Genomic DNA, 12,950 nt, shown 5'->3' with positions numbered 1-12,950 from the left:
ACTTCAAATAATTCAAAGTGCAATTCTAAGCTTAGGACAATTTCATTGTGTTTATGGACCAGGGCAGACTAAATCAAAGAACTCTGTGTTTGACAAAAGTACTTGACCCAGGTCTAACAACACACACACACACGCACGCACACACGCACACACACACACACACGCACGCACACACGCACGCACGCACACACACACGCACACACGCACACACACACGCACGCACGCACGCACGCACGCACGCACACACAAACACACTCTCTCTATTGGATGTGAACTCTGGAGGTGTGAATCACCCAGCCTTGCACTAAAATATTTCTTATGTCTAACATCCTCTGCTTATTGCCTCATAAAAAGGGCATTGTGTTCCCTTCGGACATATATTTCCCATGGCATGCAAAAATCAGCGGTGGAGAGTTTTCCGATAACAGGACTATAAAGTACCTCTTCGCTGGTGTGTGGTCGCTGGCATGTCCTCACCATCCACTCCCTGAAGACACACACCACAACATATTGTATTGTTGTTCACTAGACTTTGAGACACAGAATGCTGGCTTTGATTAATTGATTTTAGAACAAGAATATGTAAGATGCATTTCCCTATAGAGTGCATTCCTTGTATATTCATGTACATTATGATCTTAATTCAAGTCCCATCGCAGCAATAGTTATTGAAAAGGTAAAGAACACAGCCTGTCAGTATTCTGTGTTTAATTTATAAAAATCTTTCACTGTTTTATTAATTTAACAAACACTATCATCCAGAGGGATTAACAAGAGCAAATAAGGTTATGTGCCTTGCTCCAGGGCAAAGTGACTGATTACATTTTTTAGTTTGTTGGTCGTGAGATTTGAACAAAGACCCTTCTGGCTACTGGCCCAATGCTCTAGACCCAGCCACCTCTCAAGTGTGAAATTAAGATACGATTCACTCTAAACCCACCCCCCCACTCCCGAAACCATCCCGTATTCTTCTCTGAGTGGTTGAGATAATGTGAGAGGTCAAAGGTGACTAGAGATAGCTGACCTCCTGTCTGTGTCGGAGCTGCAGGGCAAGGTCCCCCAGGATCTGACTGAGGGTGGCCCTCACGGCCGTGTTGATGCTGCGCTGGTGACAGCTGGACATGTACGTCTCGATACATAGCTAGAAGACACAGGACACACATGCTACATGTTAAACAAAGCAGTTTCCTGTTCTATAATAATTCAAGTCACCATGTACTCTTTTGTATTGGATTTTTAAATCCTCTTTTGTACTCTTTTTTTTTGTTTTACTCTGTATATTTGGCCCCAATCTGAAAGTGTGAGCATTAGGAGACCAATGAGATGGTCAGTGCACATCCCACACTGGATAACAGGATCGTCTAGAAGCCACACCCTTACCCAGCTCAACAGTCATTGGTCTAATAATAAGAAACAGGAAAATCACGGTTTTGACTGCACCAGACCTTTAACGGGTCAATCAGCAGTTGCTACATCCATATTTCCGCTTATAAATTATTGATTTGTGCACTATAAATTAAGGTACCTCATTTTCATAATACAACTGTCCTACAAAATAACAAACCAATGTGTTTTACACCAATGCTTGTGAACAAGCACATTTAAATAAGAAAATTAATAGTATCCTTTTTTAACAGATGATATTCCTACTCAGAATATGAAGTGATTCCATTTTTCCATCCACCCCACCATTTTTTACCAGGACAGTGGCAGTGAGTGTACTGTTCGGCAGCATAAATGCTGTGTACAGTACAAATGTAAACAACAATTCAGTGGCTAATTCAATTATTACTGCCCCTGAAAGCTGTACAAATGCCCAGCAATGGTAAGTATAACTAGGACATTGCCTAACCCTCTTTTCTTAGCACAGGTATAACGAAAGCAGCTAGCTCCAATCAAACCAACCAGGCAGTGAGACAGAACACTTGCTGTACTCTGTTCTGTATCATCTTTCATACCATATCTGCTGGATCCAGTCTAAAATAACTCCCAGTCACACTGGTAATTAACATGCAGATTAAAATGCGAGGGCCATTATTCACATGCATATTTAAAATACATTATGATCAGGGATTCATTGAATGAATCAGCCATGACTAAAAGCACATTTTATTCATTTGGTCAGTCCTATTCGTTTGGTCGGACCACTCATGAGGAATTCTCAGACCAAACCCTGTCGAAGAAACCAGGCCAATTCAGCAGGGTCCCAGAGAAAAGCATCAGAAGCCAACTTCAGGGGCTCTAATCTTGAAAATATACATTATTTTCATTAGAGTACTGCATAAGAGGCACAATCATGGTAAATGCCACTTAAAGATGGTATTGACACAAAGGAAAGTGATGTGGTCACAGACATGCGTCTGTTCCTAACTGCCAATACGAACTACTGTAAACATGCGTCATTCTTTGTCTCCTGGTCAACCAGGTCCCATTACCAAAATATCTGATGAAAGAGTCCCAACTCTCCATCTCTCCCTCCTGCCCGGTTCTGCGGAAATACTACCGACATGGCATCACCTCAGCGACCTTGAATGAGGGGTTTCTATGGCGACCAGGCCAACTGGATTAAAGCCGGAAAGAGCAGTGCGCCGAGCCAGTCTTTAAAGGTTACTGGAAGGAATTAGTCAGAGACTGGCAGGGTTCACAGTCTGTTTGTCCGTCACTACCTACAGGTACATCTGAACCATGTTTAAAGACGGCATGGACCATGCGTTTCATTGTAAGAATTATCCCTAAAATAATAATTTTTATTTAACTGTCACTTTACATCCGAAGGGAAAGAGGCATTTACACTTACACTTCCTAAAATGCCGGGATAAAGAGGGAAAACTCCAATCCAAAGGAATGGAAGTAGGGGCATGCATTAGATCTAGGGCTGCGTTACGTCAACTTATTAATGAGCTGCATTTGACAGCTCCCTTTCAATCCAACAACAGAGTAACTGGCCTCTGGACATTCCTTTCCTGCGTACTGCAAATGCAGCCCGGGACCAGATCCACTTAAACACCACATTACATGTTTCTACGGGCTGCTAATGGATGACCCAGAGCGCAGCTGAAAACATGCAGGAAACGACTTCCGGACCTACAGAGCCACAGCAAGGAGAATTGACTGATGTACTTTCCTACAGATGAATGAGATGAGAAAGTGTCATGCGCCCTGTCTACTGTACAAATGATAAGCTTCTTTAGACGTCTGTGGTTGATCGGCATTTGTGAATGATGCATTAGATTCCCGTGAATGCAAAAAGACTCCTGCTGTCACTTCCCACAATCCACCTCCTTAACTGGATTATCATTCTATTACCCACTGTCCATCAGGATATTTGAATATCTCCATGAATGACATGGTGTTAAACATTCATGCACTCTTTTGATCTTCAACATGCACAGCTAGAAGACTGGCCGCCCAAGAGGGTTTTCGCTGATGTAAAAAGGCCTTTCTCAAATAAATGCCACGCATTGATGGATGATCCTCACTGGGCTGGGTCCAGTTGTAGCATGGAGATGATGGAGCACATTATGTCAAGAGTCAGCCTGGACAGGGACAGACCAAGAGTCAGCCTGGACAGGGACAGACCAAGAGTCAGCCTGGACAGGGACAGACCAAGAGTCAGCCTGGACAGGGACAGAGACAGACCAGGTCTGGGGTAACACAATGAGTTCTCTTACAAGATTACTGTGAACATTTGACTGAACCCGTCTGAAGTGTCAGATGGACCAGATTTGCACTTCTTGGTCCACTCCCTCACTATCCCCATGCATAGTTGCAGCAATTAAGCGCAGCTAAATAATTTTAAAGAAAACCAATACAATCCAGGTTCTGAAACAGACACATTCAGCGGGTTGACATTGCCTCTCTGGCTCTTCGGTCATCCATTTGCAAATGGGCGATGACTCCGTCAGGCCAGGCTTACCTCAGCAATCCTCAGGATGGAGTCCCCGTTGATCTCGAAGGTGGAAGAATATGTAATGCAGAGGAGGACCTGTAGGGCAAGGAGATGTAGGCCTGAAATACACCAATTCAACTGAACCGGGAAAGATTAGCCACACAAAGACATAGGCTCTCCCGCCGCAACAGATAACAGATATCATCCTCATAGGATGACAGCATAATACAAAAAAACTCATAACAGGTAATTCAGCTAATGGTATTTTGCTGTGTCTTATTAATACAGAGCTTCCTTTTGTAGAGTTTGGTATGTGTAAAGCAGGTGACCAAATCAGTCATTATCCAGAGTAGAGTTAAAACCAGAACTAGGGAACAGCCTGGTGATCTTGTAGTTGGCTGATAACTCTTTATGATGACTGGAGACAAATTAGGAACATTAACTATGTAGAAAAAGACATATGCTTATGAGAACAATGAAACCAATTTGCAGGTAATCTACACATTACTGTTAATTCACACCGTCTTTCACAGATCCACTACACCTGTTTGGTTATTCATCGGAGCAAAAGGGCCTGGAGTTGAACCGGTCCAAATAGTCTGAATTGTGGTATGTGATTTACAGGATGCCCCATTGTGAAGTGGCTATGTGCCCAGGTATTGTGGAGCATTATAACTGCAGAAGGATTTGTGGAAAAACCACAGAGCACGTAGTTTATCCATGAGTACAACAAACTGGCAACAAGCCAGGGGCTGTTTCCAGACTTTATTTTACTACCAGGGGGGCCTTAGCGATGCAACACTACTGCAGAGGCACATCAAAGCAGTCACTTCATTGGACATTAAAGAAAATACCTCTGCCAATGTTCAAACTGGGTCAATTACTATACCATAATCACCATAAGCAGCCCTGCACGCAGAAGACTGACCTTCATGACCTCAACCTGAAGATCCTCGTGAAGCATGGGGGTCACCCTCACTGTATCCAGCATCTGACTCAAAAGCTGTTTCTCCAGAGCCTCAGTCTCAACAACCAGAAACCGATCCTCGCACAGGATCTTCTGTAGTGAAAAAGGGAAGAAAAGGTTGGAGAACAGTAAAATAGACAGACAAACAGGGGGCACGGGAGAGTACACGGTTAGAAAACGATAACACTTTATAATGCAAATCAAGTGCTGAAGGGTAATGGTTTAGGAGCGGAACAATGAAGAAACTCAATAAACATACATGTTTATTAGAACATCTCAAATGCATAGGTACTCACTGACCGTTTCCTATATTTGGTCAAACCCCTGATGTTGTGTACAGTACATGTATATGAATTACCTGCATTCCTGTGAGCGCAGTCTGTGCCAGCTTGGTGTTCTTGGACTCCAGTGCTAGCTGAAGAGGGAGAAGGCATCTTTCTCTAAAAAGAAAAACTATGATTATGCTATGGAGAGAATATAAAAACCAGAGGGGGACAAAGCTTTCACATTTAGGCAAAAGGTTGGTGAGAGGGCACTCTGACAATATTTTCTATGGAGCTTTCCAACAAGAGATTAGAAGATAACATGCGCTTATATTTCTTTGTTGCCTTTTTTTTTTTTTTTACAGAATCATACAGAGAACAGGGTCTCTTTTAGGTAAGAGCTCTGTGTTCTAGAAATAAAAATATATATACACTATCGTTCAAATGTTTGGAGTCGCTTACAAATGTTCCTGGTTTTCAAAAGAGAAGCAATTCTTTTGTCCATTAAAATAACATCAAATTGATTAGGAATACAGTGTAGACATTGTTAATATTGTAAACGATTGTAGCTGGAAAATGCAAATATTTTATGGAATTTCAAAACAGGCATACAGAGGCCCATTATCAGCAACCATCAGTCCTGTGTTCCAATGGCATGTTGTGTTTGCAAATCCAAATTCATCACTTTAAAGGGCTAATTGATCATTAAAAAGCCCTTTTGCAATTATGTTAGCGTCGCTGAAAACTGTTGTGCTGATTAAAGGAGCAATATAAAACTGTCCTTCAGAGTAGTTGAGTATCTGGACCATCAGCATTTGTGTATTTGATTACAGGCTCAAAATGTCCAAAAGAAAGAACTTTCCTCTGAAAGTCATCAGTCTATTCTTGTTCTGAGAAATGAAGGCTATTCCATGCGAGAAATTTCCAAGAAACTGAAGATCTCGTACAATGCTGTGTACTACTCCCTTCACAGAACAGCACAAACTGTCTCTAACCAGAATAAAAAGGAGTGTGAGGCCGTGGTGCACAACTGAGCAAGAGTACAATAGTACACGCAAAACCCCAGTCACAACATCAACATTGAAGAGGGGACTCCAGGATGCTGGCTTTCTAAGGCAGAGATGCAAAGAAAAAGCCCCATCTCAGACTGGCCAGTAAAAAGAAAAGATTAATATGGGCAAAACACAGACACTGAACAGATGAAGACTGGGAAAAAGTGTTATGGACAGACGAAACAAAGTTTCAGGTGTTCGGATCACAAAGAAGAACATTCATGAGATGCAGACCAAATGAAAAGATGCTGGAGAAGTGTTTGACGCCATCTGTCAAGACTGGTGTTGGCAATGTGATGGTCTGGGGGTGTTTTAGTGGTGGTAAACTGGTAGATTTGTACAGGGTAAAGGAGAGCTTGAAGAAGGAAGAATATACATTTTGCAACACCATGCTATACCCTGTGGACGATGCTTGATTGTCAATTTCCTCTTACAACAAGACAATGACCCAAAGCATAGCTCAAACTATGCAAGAACTTTTTAGGGAAGAAGCAGTCAGCTGGTATTCTGTCTATAATGTAGTGGCCAGCACAGTCACCAGATCTCAACCCTACTGAGCTGTTGTGGGAGCAGCTTGACCGTATGGCATGTAAGAAGTGCCCATCAAACCAATCCAACTTGTGGGAGGTGCTTCTGGAAGCATGGGGTGAAATCGCTTCAGATTACTTCAACAAATTGACAACTAGAATGCCAAAAAATTTGCAAGGCTGTAATTGCTGCAAATGCAGGAAAGGAAACAATATTTTTTTCTAACCCTGTCAATGACAACATTTCCTATTCATTTTGCTATATTTCCTATTCAAACTCATTTAATGTAAGGACATTTCTAAGTGACCCCAAACTTTTGAATGGTAGTGTATATATACACACGCACACACGCACGCGCACCAAGCATTCCATAAAAATAAAGCAAGTGTAAACAAACCAAGAGCAAAAATAAATGTAAAAAGTAGAAAATAGCAGAATGTCAAGAATGTTTCAGGGGACAGACTTTGAATGTAATTGTATAAATCACAGGAGACTGAAATCCAGGCCACAAAGCCCCAAACAAAACCCTTATTTAATGAAGGCATTTTAAATCCTATATTTGGGGAGAATCCTGTTGCTGCTTGCCCTCTAAGGGCCACAACATGATATGGCTGACAGAAAATCAAAGAAAGGAAAAGTGCAGGAAGGAAAAGATTTCAAAACAGAACTGAAGACAAAAGCTTTGCCTTTTTACCCAACAGGAATGTAAAGTCAAAGTGACTACAGGGAAACTCCTCTCAACCAGATATATTCTGTTTATTAAGGAGATGTCTCAGGGACTGTGTCAGGCACGAGTCATGCGGAGGTGTACAACACGTTTGATCTGATGCCACGTAAGGTAATCATATCATCCCAACCTTTAAGATGATCATCATACTGAACATGTATAAAGGTTTCTCGGACACCGAGGAATCTGCACTGAGCTTGATTTCAGTCCAGGACTAGAAATAATTTGTGTCTGTAAAAAAAGGCCCTAAAGGACAGATAGCTTTTACTGGATACATCGAAAAGGCTACCACTAGCCTAGACTGCAGATTATTTCAAAGCATGCACTAAACCCATCTAAGAAGGGTCCCCTCCATGGCTTAATGGAATCAAAGAAACGGAGAGGCTGCCTCCAGCCAGTCACGGCTAATCAATGTGAATATCTCATGTTGGTGCAGAATTGGAGTTGTGCAAAAAACCTGACACTTCAAAGCAGAAGTCAGTGGGGTCCGGAAATGGGATTCTAGAAAATAGTAGTGGTCCTTCCATTACGGTGTTAGAGGCAGAACCCGACTTGTGATTGTAGACAAAGTCTTATATTATGGATTGTGTCACAAATCCAGAAAAACGTGTGGTAAATGTGTGTACATTTTACTATTTAAAACAGTATTAGTAAAAACAAGCTTTTCGGCTACATCTCTGTCAGCAGCTACTCAGAGTGTTGGGCAGAACACCCAGCGTTGGGATTGTATATCAATTGCTTGACAATGGCGGAGGGCTGCACCATCTAGACTCAAGGTAGATCTCAATATCAGATATAGCCTAGATGGCGCCAAAGAGCAAGCAATGGTCACTCAGTCACTGTCATCATGGCAATACCACAGGGCTAGAAAGAGAGATTGGACAAGATAAACAATACATCTGAATAAAACCATCTCCAGCATCAAACTACAGAGAAAAATAATATGCCCATAACTTGGAAAATATACTTGTTACTGGAACAGAAGAAAGCATGGCTGTGTGAATGCATACATGGAGAATACTTTGCAAAGCTGCTCTAAACATCAGCAAAGCTGATTTGAACTTTGGACAATTTGGACAGTACAATCAATGAATGACCACTTAAAGCGGAAGCTAGACTGTCTTCTGCCATAATGCAAGGTCATAGCTTTCTTAGGTTGATGGTACATCTCCCTGAAAAGTGTATCCTGCAGTATATTTTGATGAGTTACTGTACCTATGTTTGTTGTACTGCAGTCATAATGTGAGAACTGCACTCTCCTAGTCGAGTAGTTACTGTTCTTGATATTGGCCTCGTTATATTTTTGGTCAACTTGCCACATCATAGTTTTCTCTGCACATTATGGGATGCAGTAAATTGTGAACGATACTCTATTGTTGACATCCATGAGCTCTATGTCATTAAATCCAGGCTTGCCACTGCCTTTATTATTTATTCTTGCCCTGCATGAAAGATTACTAGATTTATTTGAGTAATAATTCATCACTTGAAAGGAGCATTATACATGTCTGTCGATATATAAAAATTCAGACAGCTTCAGGCTTTGTAGAGCATGGTGATTCTGGGTTCAATTCCCATCATGAAAAAGTATTTTAAAAACGCACTACCTCAATACACTGAATTAGACCATCTGCTAAATCACTCATGACAATGAATAGGTCTCTCATTTAAGCCAACATTACAAATAATAAGGTAGCAGGCCTGATTAGATGCAATTACTACCAGATGGAGATAACACCAGACCCACACATGAGACTTCTCGTATTTAGCCGGAGGACACAATTGATACTGCAGAGAGTGAAAGCGCTCAATCGGTGTAGCAAGCAGAGCCAGATATGCTCTTGGTTTTCGATTAAAACCTCATCATGATGATGGCCCCATAAATATCAGAAAACCCACATCCACTGAGTGGTTGCATGGAGGAGCTGTTCTTTACACAGAGTCAAATGGTGTCTGTTTTATTCTCCTCCCTTAATGCAAACACTACTACAGCGTCAAACAAGAATCGGGTTGGGCCAAGTTACACTACAGAATTCTTCATCAGATCTGGATCATATTTCACTTGTATTTACACACTGAATTCATTTTCTGTTCCACCATGGGACAGCATGCTTTGTTTACATAAACATGACTGAAGGCAGCAAAAGGGATGGACAGAAGACAACCAGAGGTTTGGGTCCCTAGGGTTTGCTGAGCAGGCAGAAAGGTCGGTAATGTGGGAGTCCTGAACATCATAACGTTAAGAAGATTAAATGGCAGAAATGTAATTGTGAAAACACAAATAATTCACCAATGACGCAGCTGTTCTGCAAAGCAGTTACATAGATCACTGTGCCACTCAAGTGCCCCAGGGTTTTTTGATGCAAAAAAAGAAAAACCAACATCACGCAGTTGCATAATGAAGAAGAACCTTGAATGGATAATCCACCCTCAGACACACAGATGTGAGAAAAGCCTATGGGCTATATTGAAATATATTTTTTCATCAGGATTAGCTTCTATGTGATCAGTCTGTGAAACCTGAACATCTTGGTGTAGTACATCAGCATGTTCATTTCTTGGGATGGGGGATAACACACCACCACATTTCAGAACACTCTGAAAAGAATGACTTGCACACCAGATTGCCAGTAGGTGGTACGGGCATATATCGTCATGTCAAAGTATATATATATCTTTTTTTAATTTCCTAGAAGTACACACTGTGCAGTCAGATTAATAAAAATGTATGCATTTTACTCTGATTTTAGACAGAGATACTTTCAGGGAGATGGGAACCTGACTGGAATCCCATAACGCACTTTGATTTCGTTAACCATACGTTGTAAATGAGCTGCTCGATGCATTAGGGTAACAATGGCTTAGCAACCTGGTGATGAAACATTTCAACTTGAATTCAATTCATCTGCTGAGAGGAAGCATTATAAGCTCCTGAGTTTCCCTGACCAACCATTTCATATTACTTTAATATCTCTTTTAAAGACTTGCATAGACACCTGATAAACAAATAATGTGAGCTAGAAACATGGTGATATCTTTACGAAGTTGTCGTCATTTTTAAACTCTTACCTCGATAGTGCAGTTTAAGGGATTTTACAACTATATAAATATTTCACATTATTGGCTTTGTATTATTATGTTGATAGAGCTAAAAATGACTACAGTGTCATAACATTTATTTAGCCAGCCAGAACCTTTTTAGAGAAAGCGTTGGGTTTTGTAGTTAACATGACTCTCAGCTTCAACCAATTTCACATGTTGGTTGTTAACTTACTATAATCATGAAATGCAGAACTTATATTGCTGTCATTAATTAGTATTATTTATCAGTGTAAATCATAGGATTGTGTGATTATTTAACCCTTTAACAATCATGGCTGAAGTAAAGTCTACTTAACTCTTGATGCTGACAGAAGTCCAACCAACTTACCTTAGCTTAGATGGTGGAATCTTTGCCGATCCTTTTTGCTTTTGAAGGGTTTCTGTGATCATACAACATAAAAACATTCAAATTAAGACATCAAATCCCACTATGAACTAGATTGGACCTGTGGTTCAGGCTGTTTGGGGAATACTTTGTTGAGGTACTCTTAAAGAGCTTCTCTTGAAAAACAGGATGTTTATTTTAAATGAATGACCTAATAATGCTAACTACGTTGAATTGGCAGCATGAATAATTTAGTATGTATATGGAGGAAAGGATTCTTCTTGCCCTTGCCCATATACTCTATCTACAATATTGTATTCATCTAGCATCAGCATACCTGCTGTCTATTGATATGCAATGGCAGCCAGAGGGCTAGTGGTCTGTTAGGCAACCCTGTACTATTGTTTAAGGCAGAGGTCTCAAACCGGTTCCACGGAGGGCCAATTAGTCAACCTAATTAGTCAATTAAGTACAAGGTGAGAGCGAAAACCTGCAGACACTCTGCCCTTCGTGGAACCGGTTTGAGACCTCTGGTTTAAGGGCAAGGAAAGAGGTGACAGGAAAGGAGCCACAACGGAGTGGAAAATTACAATGCTTAGGAATCACTGTCTCAACAACTTTGTATTTTAGTATTAAACAAGATGAAAATCTTGTCAGTGAGAAAGACTGACCTAAAATTATAGTGTGATTACACATTTTGTGCTATGTTTGTTCTTTGTATGGGGAAAAAAAACGAATGTACATGTATTGCACCCACAAAATTTGGTCTAATATTACTGATCTAATATTACTGATTTTAGCCAACCAACACTCAGAAATTAGGCATATCAGGGTTAGTGGTATCCTGCCACATTATATGGCTATTTAATGTGTCCAGGCACTCCGCATTGTATTGTGCATAAGAACAAGTCTTAGTTGTGGTATATTGGCCATGCCACATCCCCTTGGTTATGCCTTATTGGTTACACACCTAATACAACAACATTTGTAAAGAACAGGATTAATGCAGTAAGGCTCTCTATTGGCCACCTGATAATGCAAAGGGGGCAACAGAAATACTCATGTAGCCTAAGGTGAGTGAGGGACTCACTACTTGCACTGACTTAAAGTTTAACAGTAACCGATAACGGTGCTGCAAAGCAGGTGCCACGCTGACCATGGCACATAACATAGGCTGTGCTACGTTCTGCTCAGCAAAGATTAGAAATCCTTGGCAACGTCCTACTATGCTACGCATGACACATTTCCTGAAAATCAACAACAGGGAGAGTAGCCGACCTATATCAAAATAGTTGACCATCTGAATGTCCTATTAAATGGGTTCGTTGTGTTAAGGAATTTTTTGGCATGATACACAGAACAGTTGCTTTTCTTTTACCTTCCATTAAACAAGAGTACGTGCAGGTGCAAAATTGGCTACGGTCTAGAGCAGCCTATTGTAAAGCTTAATGAATACTCACCACAAGCGAAGACGCACGCATCCCGAATTGCTTTATGTTTGTTTCCAGATGCGTCCTTTTGTAATTTCCGTAGAATTTCTTCCATTATGAAAAGTAGTTGAACTGAGCTGTTATTTTTAAATAAGTGCGATGGTCCAGCTTACGGGCGCAGCATCCCTATTCTTATGATGATTCACTCCCAGGCCAATGATGTAAGATCCAACGTCAAATCCGTGAAGCTGAAAGGAAGCGTTTATTTACAGTGTCGCAAAGCAATTCCAGGGGCTTTTAACCTATTGTGTAGGCTATTGATGCAACCGAGCGAACACTTGATATATTTTTCAATGAAAACCATACATTTAGCCCACTGAAAAATGTCTTGCCATTATTCTACTGGGCTGTCTTGATTCGGGTATGTATACAGTAGGCTCAGTATATCGTGTCCCCTTAATTCGTTCTGGGAAATCTGAAACTCGGAAACCTTGGCCATGGATCGCCTACACTGCTTGGATGGAGGATTCAGCGATGGTGGCATGCACAAGTAAAATATTGATATATTTGTACGTATGTTTTTCCATTTATTGTTGGATTAAACATGTTTGTTTATTCGAATAAATAAATCTAGATCCTAAGGTAAATGGTGAATTTCGACATGTAA

General features: G+C 40.9%; 1 protein-coding gene across 6 annotated transcripts in view; it reads right to left on the bottom strand.

The window, feature by feature from the left end:
- Positions 1-12,723, bottom strand: part of arfgef3 (ARFGEF family member 3) — a 35,405-nt gene extending 22,682 nt beyond the window's left edge. For all 6 annotated transcript variants that reach the window (XM_020046799.2, XM_010888740.3, XM_013133837.3 and 3 more), the window contains exons 1-7: positions 12,314-12,723; positions 10,857-10,908; positions 5,215-5,296; positions 4,818-4,949; positions 3,917-3,985; positions 1,025-1,141; positions 442-487 (exon numbers count right to left, since the gene is read on the bottom strand). In XM_020046799.2, coding sequence (XP_019902358.2) covers positions 442-487; positions 1,025-1,141; positions 3,917-3,985; positions 4,818-4,949; positions 5,215-5,296; positions 10,857-10,908; positions 12,314-12,398 — 583 coding nt within the window. In that variant the 5' untranslated portion in view covers positions 12,399-12,723. The remainder of the gene's footprint in view (positions 1-441; positions 488-1,024; positions 1,142-3,916; positions 3,986-4,817; positions 4,950-5,214; positions 5,297-10,856; positions 10,909-12,313) is intronic.
- Positions 12,724-12,950: the final 227 nt, after the last annotated feature.

This window comes from Esox lucius, chromosome 5 (genome assembly GCF_011004845.1).
Source record: "Esox lucius isolate fEsoLuc1 chromosome 5, fEsoLuc1.pri, whole genome shotgun sequence".
Lineage (NCBI taxonomy): Eukaryota > Metazoa > Chordata > Actinopteri > Esociformes > Esocidae > Esox > Esox lucius.
This window is presented reverse-complemented; position numbering and strand designations above follow the sequence as displayed.